The sequence below is a fragment of the Vicugna pacos genome, chromosome 19 (genome assembly GCF_048564905.1).
Source record: "Vicugna pacos chromosome 19, VicPac4, whole genome shotgun sequence".
NCBI classification, from domain to species: domain Eukaryota; kingdom Metazoa; phylum Chordata; class Mammalia; order Artiodactyla; family Camelidae; genus Vicugna; species Vicugna pacos.
Genome location: NC_133005.1, coordinates 995,001 through 1,002,860, shown reverse-complemented (window position 1 = coordinate 1,002,860; position 7,860 = coordinate 995,001). Strand labels below are relative to the sequence as shown.

At 63.6% G+C, this 7,860-nt stretch overlaps 2 protein-coding genes across 2 annotated transcripts; both read left to right on the top strand.

Moving 5' to 3' along the window:
• Positions 1–1,035: 1,035 nt before the first annotated feature.
• On the top strand, positions 1,036–3,521 carry LOC102541815 (probable cystatin-16). The gene is made up of 3 exons (XM_031674405.2): positions 1,036–1,236; positions 1,750–1,860; positions 3,337–3,521. Exons 1-3 carry the CDS (start codon positions 1,036–1,038, stop codon positions 3,478–3,480), a joined length of 456 nt encoding a protein of 151 aa, XP_031530265.1. The 3' UTR covers positions 3,481–3,521.
• A 1,129-nt stretch (positions 3,522–4,650) lies between these two features.
• LOC102542070 (probable cystatin-15) lies at positions 4,651–7,804 on the top strand. The gene is made up of 3 exons (XM_031674404.2): positions 4,651–4,869; positions 6,618–6,728; positions 7,620–7,804. The coding sequence occupies exons 1-3, from the start codon at positions 4,675–4,677 to the stop codon at positions 7,761–7,763; spliced, it is 450 nt and encodes a 149-aa protein (XP_031530264.1). The 5' UTR covers positions 4,651–4,674; the 3' UTR covers positions 7,764–7,804.
• The last annotated feature ends 56 nt before the right edge of the window (positions 7,805–7,860 follow it).

Below are 7,860 nucleotides of genomic sequence, written 5' to 3'. Positions count from 1 at the left end.
ACTACACACACATCACACACACATGCACACAGTCACACACACACAAACACGACACACTCATGGACACACAGCGCCTCTCAAATACACACAGCCAGAATTCCGAGGAAAGGAGGACAGACAAATCCACAATCCAATCCCCATGAGGGGTTTTAACATGTCACCCAGGAACAGACGGAGAAGCAGACAGAACCCCAAACCCAAACCAAACTCAGAAAAACAAAACAAAGTAGGGAGGGTCCCTGTGGGGAAGTTTTGATCACACGGGCCACCTGGGATATGTCCATCCCTAACTTTGCACCTGAAAAGTGCAGAAGACACAGTCTTTTCAAGAACGTGGACCACTGGCCATATTCTGGGGAATAAAACAGGTCTCGGCCAATTTCACAGGAGAGACGGAATAGAGAGGCTGTTCTCTGAACGGAGCGGCCTTGGGCCGGAGGTCGGGAGGAGGAAAGGCCATCAGGAAATGGGCGGCCGTGCGAGAGAACACGGCACCGCCAGCGGGGCCCCAGGCGGAGGGCACGTCAGGGAACCAGGCGCGTTTGGAGCGCAGAAAGCCAGGGTCAGGCATGGCCGGCGGGGAGCGCGGAGCCAGGTGGGCTTCTGGAGGAGGTCAGGGCGGCGGTGAGCACAGCTCCCCGCAGACACCCCCACTGTTGGCTGCACGCCCCATGCTCCCAGCCCGGCCGGCCGCGTGGGCTCCAGCCAAGGTCACAGCAGGCTTGGCCGCTGCCGTGCTGCCCGGGAAGGGACTCCCGTGACCCCGGCGGTCCCAGCTGCACGGCTCTGAAGGCGGCAGGGTGGACGCAGGGCCCAGCAGGAGGGACCCGCCCAGGCTGAAGCCCTGGAAACGTGGAGCATGGAGCCTGCAGCACTCGTGTCCAGCATCCAGGGTTCCTGTGACCAGGGGTGGACAACGTGACCCCCTGCGCTGCCTCCTGTTCGGTGCCAGCAGGAGGGACAGGCAGTGGGGTGCTGAGGAGCTGGCCTGCGGGGGTTGCCCATCGCCCGTCCTCCCCGCTGACGCCGGACAGCATGTTCCCGAAGGCGTCTCTGCTGCTGGGGCTCACTGTCCCCGGCAGCCAGCTCTGGACCTTTCGAAAGGCCTTTGCGGACATTAGTAAGAACCACGGTTATTTCACGGTGTCCGTGGAGTTGGCCGTCACTTGCTTCAGCAGTGGCAGCGAGGACGCTCAGGCCCACAGGCTGCTGGAGGTCGGGCGAGCCCAGCAGGAGGTGAGTGGCCGTCGGGAGCCCAGGCCCAACCCTGGTCCCGGTGACCAGCCCTGAGCCGGCCCACGTCATTGGGGCTCTGAGGGGATGGCGCAGCTCTGAAGGCACCCGGGGGACCAGGATCCCAGCCCCCCTCCCCGGAAGGAGGGGCCTGGGACCTCCGCGTGTCGGCCGATGTGACTGAGGGGCGGGTCTGCTGTCAGGTGTGCCGTGCGCGTGCGTGTGCGCTCAGCGCCGCGCGCCCTGCTTCCCGTGCCTGTCCCCCGCCACGTACGTCAGGCACTGGTGGTGGGGGTCCTGAGCCGGCCATCAGTGGGGGTGGGGGGAGGCCAGGCTGCCGGAGGTACCCTCGGGGTCATCCCCTTTTTGGTTTTGTGCTTGTAGGGAAGTTGCACACGGCTTGTGTGACCTGTTTACACACCTCGTCTGGTCTTCTGTCCACTTTTCTACTTGGTTCTCTGCCTTTTTTCATTCATGGAAAGCAAACGTAGCAGCTGCTTCATGATTCCTCGACAGAGTTGGACAGTGATATTTTTAATGGACCTGGAGCTGGGCCGGACAATTTGCAGAAAACGTGCTGAAGACCTCGGCCACTGTCCCCTGCAAGAAGGCCCGGGAGAGAAGAAGGTTTGAGAATAAATCAGCACAAAGCTCCCTGAATCTTCTGACAGTGAAGCATAACACGCGGGAGAGTGTGTGAGAGAACCTGCCGCCCCCGCGTGCGTCCTGTTCTCCCCACACAGGACGCCTTGCTCCTGGCCCTTCTGGTCACCACGTATGGGGGTTTTTTCACACGAAACAATTCTCTGGGACACCAGGTGTCTATCCGGAGGTGATGTCAGATCTCACGGGTTAGGGCTCAGCCCCCGACACCACTCCCTGCTTGCAGGTGCCAGATGCGAGCAGCATGCCCCCAGGGGCCCACAGCTTCCGGCCAATTTGCTACACCTCGGAGATTGCCACCCCGCTCTTCAGGTGTGATGAGTTTGCTAGTCCGGCTCACAGCTCAGGGAAGGATGCTCAGGGTGTGACCCGGACACAGAGGCGCAGCCAGGTGCAGAGATGCCCGGGGTGAGGTCTGGGGGTCCCGAGCACAGGGGCTCCTGGCCCATGGAGCTGGGGGGGCGGCGTCGCCCAGTGTGGATGTGTCCATCAGCCTGGAATCTCTCCAAACCCTTTGCTTTGGGAATTTTCGGAGACTTCATCACATGGGCATGATCAATCATCAACTCTGTCTCCAGCCGCAGCCCTTCTCCGGAGGATGAGGGGTGGGGCTGAGAATCCCAAGCTTCTAAAGATGTCTTGGTCTTTCTGGTGAGCAGCCCCCACCCAGGAGCCCACCAGGGTCACCTCAGTAGGACAGGAGGTGCTCCTGGTGGGTTCACCAGTTAGGAGTTCACGAGAGGCTAGGGGGCTCTGTGCCAGGAACCTGGGCAGAGACCAACTTAAGCATTCTCTATGCGAGGGGGCTTAGGAAAGTCACAGGGGTGACCCTGGGGCAGAATGCTGGGGAGGACCGGAGGACCAGAGGACCGGAGTACGGCTAGGTTCGCTGGTCACCCCACCTCTCCCCCTGGTCCCTGGGCTGCGAGGACAAGCCCGGCTCAGCCAGTCCTCCTGCCATCATCCTGCGAGCTGACGTCTGGTCCACTGGACTGGGACCATGGGCGTGGGCCTCAGTCAGGGGGACCCCCTCCTTGGGACTGGTGTCCCCAGATCCCAGCCTGGGGGCAGCCTCCCCTTGGGGTGGGTCTGCAGCCACTCCCAGGTGGGTGGGCGCCATCTGGACCCTCTCCTGGGCAGTCTGCCGGCTCCCAGAGCCCACAGGCAGGGGCCCTTCATACAGCATCATGGTGGGCGGGGGGCCTGGGGGACAGGCAATGGCCCCACCGGGCAGTCTCTGGGGAGCCCCCATCCTGGATCCTGGACGGGTGGATTCAGCACCCCCGCCCGTCACCCAGGCGGACCTGCGCTCCCGAGCCCGGCCCCAGGCCTTTCCTCCCTCTTTAGCTTTTAACCCATCCGGGCACCTGCGAAGTCCTCCACGCCACGTGCTCTCACTGCTACGTTGGTCTGATTATGTCTTACGGTGCCTTTTTCCAGGTGAGCTGCACTTTCGTGGTGGACTCGCAACCCTGGATCACCCAGTTCACCCTCGTGAACAGCACCTGCCAGCAGAACCAGGGGGAAGGGCCCCCGGCTCCCGCAGCAGACCCTCTTCCTCTGGATGACGTTCCGGGGTCCTAGGTCTGTGTGGCACCAAGGGAAGTAAAGGCACCTCAGAGCTCTCTGGCCCCTGTCAGTTCTGTGTGCTCCCCAATGGTCCGTTTCCATGGATGTCACTGCCGGTGACGAGTGATGGAGAAGTTGTCACTGTTGTTCCCACCTGGGCTGTGGGGCAGGACAGTCAGGCATGGCCACCCCCCGAAGCAGGTCCCTGCGCCCTCCTTGTGCCTGCCCTGGCAAGAGTGCACCGTGTCCCTCAGAGGCGTGGCCATGAGGCTGGTGACAAGGGTGTCCCCCAGTGTCCACACTCCCTCTCTTCCGTGCCAGCCCCAGTCCTGTCCTAGAACGGGTCCCCATGACTGTGGTCCAGGCCTCCCCTTCCTGGGATCATCTCACTGGCAGGTGATCCTTGTCCCCACACCCCAGGGGGAGCATTGTTCACGGGCAGCACACCCTACATTGCCGGCCTCCCGGCTCCCAGGCCATGTACGCGTCCCAGGCTGGGCACTTCAGCATCATGGGTCCTGTGAGGAGAGCGTGACGAAGCCACATGGCAGTGGCCTCAGGACCCTAGAGGGCAGAGCTGCATGAACGCACGTCAGCCGGGCTGGCGGGCCCGACTTCCCCAGCCCCGACCGCTCTCCTGCCTGTGGCTGGGGCTCACGTCCAGTCCTGCAGAGCCCCTGCCTTGGGGTGACTTCCCCCTTGTGCCCCCCTCCCAGCTGCCAAGCACGGCCAGGCCTCCTGGGCAGACGGTCAGCCGGGCCAGGGGTGGTGGGAAGGGTGGGCCCCCAGCCCATGGCCCCCCTCACTGCACCCTCCTGGTGCTCCCTGTGGTCACAGGCCACAGCCAAGTCAGAGGGAGACCAGGGCTCCCCTTTGCTCCCCAGGATTCGGGGCCCACCAGTACGAAGTGTCCCCGTGGTTCCACTGGTCCCAGGATGCACTGCCGAGGGGGCAGCGCAAGGAGACCCTCACCCAGGCCCCGCTGGGGACAGAGCCACCGCACACATGTCCCCAGGCCCAGGCTTCCCAGACAAGCGGTGGGAGTCGTGCCTCTCGCTCTGCCTTCAGTCTGGTGGTGACAGCAGGGCGGGCGGGGACGCAGAGGAGGGGCCGGGCTGCAGTGCAGGGGTGGGGAGCTGGGCAGGGCGAGCCGCCACCGCCACCCCCGCTGGGCTCTGCGGGGCTCCAGGCTGACGCCAGACAGACAGCATGTTCCCGAGGGAGCCTGTGCTGCTGGGGCTCCTGGTGCTGGGGCTGCACGTCAGCAGCTGGGACTTCGAGGATGTTAGTAAGAGCACAAATTTCTTCGGCATGTGTGTGGAATTCGCTGTTTTTCACTTCAACGAGCACCATCCCGATGAGTACGCTTACAAGCTGATGTGGGTGGGGAGGAGCCAGCGCAAGGTGAGGGGCGCAGGGGAGCGGGTGGGGGTGCGGGGTTAGGGGTGTGTGGGTGAGGGGTGGGGGGCTCCCCTGTGGCTCCACCATCCCCCTGAAACCAAGCCTGGAGGGCGCGCCCGTGGTCTGCAGGGAAGAGCAAAGTGAACGAAGTCTAAAAATATGAGGTAGCGTTAGAAGGGAGAGATCCCACAGAGCTCGGGCCGGCGCCTCTCTGGACGTTGTGGGTGCGGGGGCGGCAGCTGGGGCCAGCGGAGAGCAGGGTGTGGGAGCTGGTCCCTGGTCCCTGGTCCCTGGGAGGTAGAAGAAAAGCTGGCTTCTAAGTCTGCTTGGAGGTGATGTGGGGGCACTGATGGGGGTGGGGGCAGGCACGGACCACAGGTTTTGCCCTGAGCACGTGGGTGAACAGTACTCACCAACTTGCAAGACCATGGAGTAGGGCAGGGACCAGAAGATGCCTGGGAACCCATCACCTTCGGAATTCCTGAAGCAGCCTAGGAAGGCCTGGAAGGCTGTGGGTCACAGAGCATCACTGAGGGTCAGGGTGGAGCCGGATGACAGTGGGCGTCCTTAGACCTGGTTGTGCAGGGGTTCCTCCCACCCCGCTCCCCCTCGCCCTTCCACTGGAGTAACTGTGGTCCAGCCGTCGGGAGCCCGGGCCCTACCCTGGTACCGGTGACCAGCCCTGAGCCAGTCCACGTCAGTGAGGCTCTGAGGAGAGGGTCCCCTCTGCACACACTCCCGAAGGGACTGGAGGGAGGCCCCCACCCTGCGCAGATGGCCCAGCTTCCCTCGTGTGGCCCCATCTCCTGACCGGCTGCCTCTTCCCTGGGCTGCGTCCCAGCCCGGAACCAGGGAAGCCCAGGCTGCCTCCCCCGCCCAACCCGCCCTCACCCAGGACGTGTGGGCGTGAGGGGTGGGCGTGCGCACGTGTGGCCGGGGGCCTCCGCTGCAGGGATCCCTGGGCCCCGAACGAAGCCAGCTTTCTGCAGGGAGGGCTGCTCCTGCCTGCGGAGCTTTCTGGCTGCCTTCCTCTCGGTGTTTGGGTTCTTCCCGAGTGTTCCCCACCTCTAGTAGGGGATGAAATCATAATGCGCAGTGAGCTGTTGGAGGAGCAGCGCCTGGCCCCCGAGCACCCGCCCACCCGGACCCGGATGAGGGTTGGCTAGTGAGTCCCTGGTGCCGCAGCTCCCCCCACCCCCACCGTGGGAGAGAGGGCCCCCGGCCCCCAGGCCCGTCCCGATCTGGGTGCAGCCCCCCGAGGGATGGCGCGGCTCTGACGGCGGCCCCGGGGACCAGGATCCCCGCCCCCCTCTCTGAAAGGAGGGGCCTGGGGCCTCCGCGTGTCGGCCGATGTGACTGAGGGGCGGGTCTGCTGTCAGGTGTGCCGTGCGCGTGCGTGTGTGCTCAGCGCCGCGCGCCCTGCTTCCCGTGCCTGTCCCCCGCCACGTACGTCTGGCACTGATGAAGGGGGTCCCGGAGCTGGCCGTCAGGGGGAGTGCAGCGGAGAGGAGGCCAGGCTGCTGGAGGTGCCCTCAGGGACATCTCTTTGTAAGAAAAGTAGAGAATTAAAATGAAAAAGTGAAATAATAAAGAAAATAAGAAACAGGAACAATAAGCGAAGTGCACCAGCTGTGCCTCACTCACCTGCCTGCGCACGTTCGAGCCTACCGCCCATTTCCTGTTTGCTTCTCTGTGTCTTTCTCATTATCGCAAAGAATTTCACAGGCGCTTCTACAATCTCTTCTTTACAGAAGCTTAGCTGGACGTATTTAATGGACCTGAAGCTGGGCCGCACGATTTGTAGGAAGCATGACGAAGACATTGACAACTGTCCCCTGCAGGAAGGCCCAGGAGAGAAGACGGTGTGAGAATAAATCAGCCCAAAGCTTCAACGAGGCTTCTGACAGCAAAGCTGCATCAAGGACAGCCTATGGGGGGCTCGGGAAGGTCGCAGGGATGACCCTCCCCGCCGGGCCCCCGGGCTCCTGCGGATGGGAGAGGCGGTCACTCTGCACAGTCACCGCTGTGCCCAGCACAGCCTGGCTGGCTCCCCAGAGACCCCCAGGACCCCCCCCCTGGGGGAGCTCCCCCTGTCCCAGCTTCCTGCTCCCTGAGGCCTCAGGTCCTGGAGATGCTGCTCTTGCTGTGCGCCCCTCTCTCCTTTGCTCCGATTCTTCTGGACAGGAGGACTGTTCAGCTCTCTGGTCACCCCACCTCTCCCCCTGGTCCCTGGGCTGCAAGGACAAGCCCGGCTCAGCCAGTCCTCCTGCCATCATCCTGCGAGCTGACGTCTGGTCCACTGGACTGGGACCATGGGCGTGGGCCTCAGTCAGGGGGACCCCCTCCTTGGGGCTGGTGTCCCCAGATCCCAGCCTGGGGGGCAGCCTCCCCTTGGGGTGGGTCTGCAGCCACTCCCAGGTGGGTGGGCGCCATCTGGACCCTCTCCTGGGCAGTCTGCCGGCTCCCAGAGCCCACAGGCAGGGGCCCTTCATACAGCATCATGGTGGGCGGGGGGCCTGGGGGACAGGCAATGGCCCCACCGGGCAGTCTCTGGGGAGCCCCCATCCTGGATCCTGGACGGGTGGATTCAGCACCCCCGCCCGTCACCCAGGCGGACCTGCGCTCCCGAGCCCGGCCCCAGGCCTTTCCTCCCTCTTTAGCTTTTAACCCATCCGGGCACCTGCGAAGTCCTCCACGCCACGTGCTCTCACTGCTACGTTGGTCTGATTATGTCTTACGGTGCCTTTTTCCAGGTGAGCTGCACTTTCGTGGTGGACTCGCAACCCTGGATCACCCAGTTCACCCTCGTGAACAGCACCTGCCAGCAGAACCAGGGGGAAGGGCCCCCGGCTCCCGCAGCAGACCCTCTTCCTCTGGATGACGTTCCGGGGTCCTAGGTCTGTGTGGCACCAAGGGAAGTAAAGGCACCTCAGAGCTCTCTGGCCCCTGTCAGTTCTGTGTGCTCCCCAATGGTCCGTTTCCATGGATGTCACT

Coding starts and splice junctions, on each gene's coding strand:
- LOC102541815 (XM_031674405.2), top strand. CDS start 1,036: ATGTTCCCGAAGGCGTCTCTGCTGCTGGGGCTCACTGTCCCCGGCAGC. Junction 1,237..1,749: donor TCGGGCGAGCCCAGCAGGAG/GTGAGTGGCCGT, acceptor ATTCCTCGACAG/AGTTGGACAGTGATATTTTT. Junction 1,861..3,336: donor AAGGCCCGGGAGAGAAGAAG/GTTTGAGAATAA, acceptor GCCTTTTTCCAG/GTGAGCTGCACTTTCGTGGT.
- LOC102542070 (XM_031674404.2), top strand. CDS start 4,675: ATGTTCCCGAGGGAGCCTGTGCTGCTGGGGCTCCTGGTGCTGGGGCTG. Junction 4,870..6,617: donor TGGGGAGGAGCCAGCGCAAG/GTGAGGGGCGCA, acceptor TCTTCTTTACAG/AAGCTTAGCTGGACGTATTT. Junction 6,729..7,619: donor AAGGCCCAGGAGAGAAGACG/GTGTGAGAATAA, acceptor GCCTTTTTCCAG/GTGAGCTGCACTTTCGTGGT.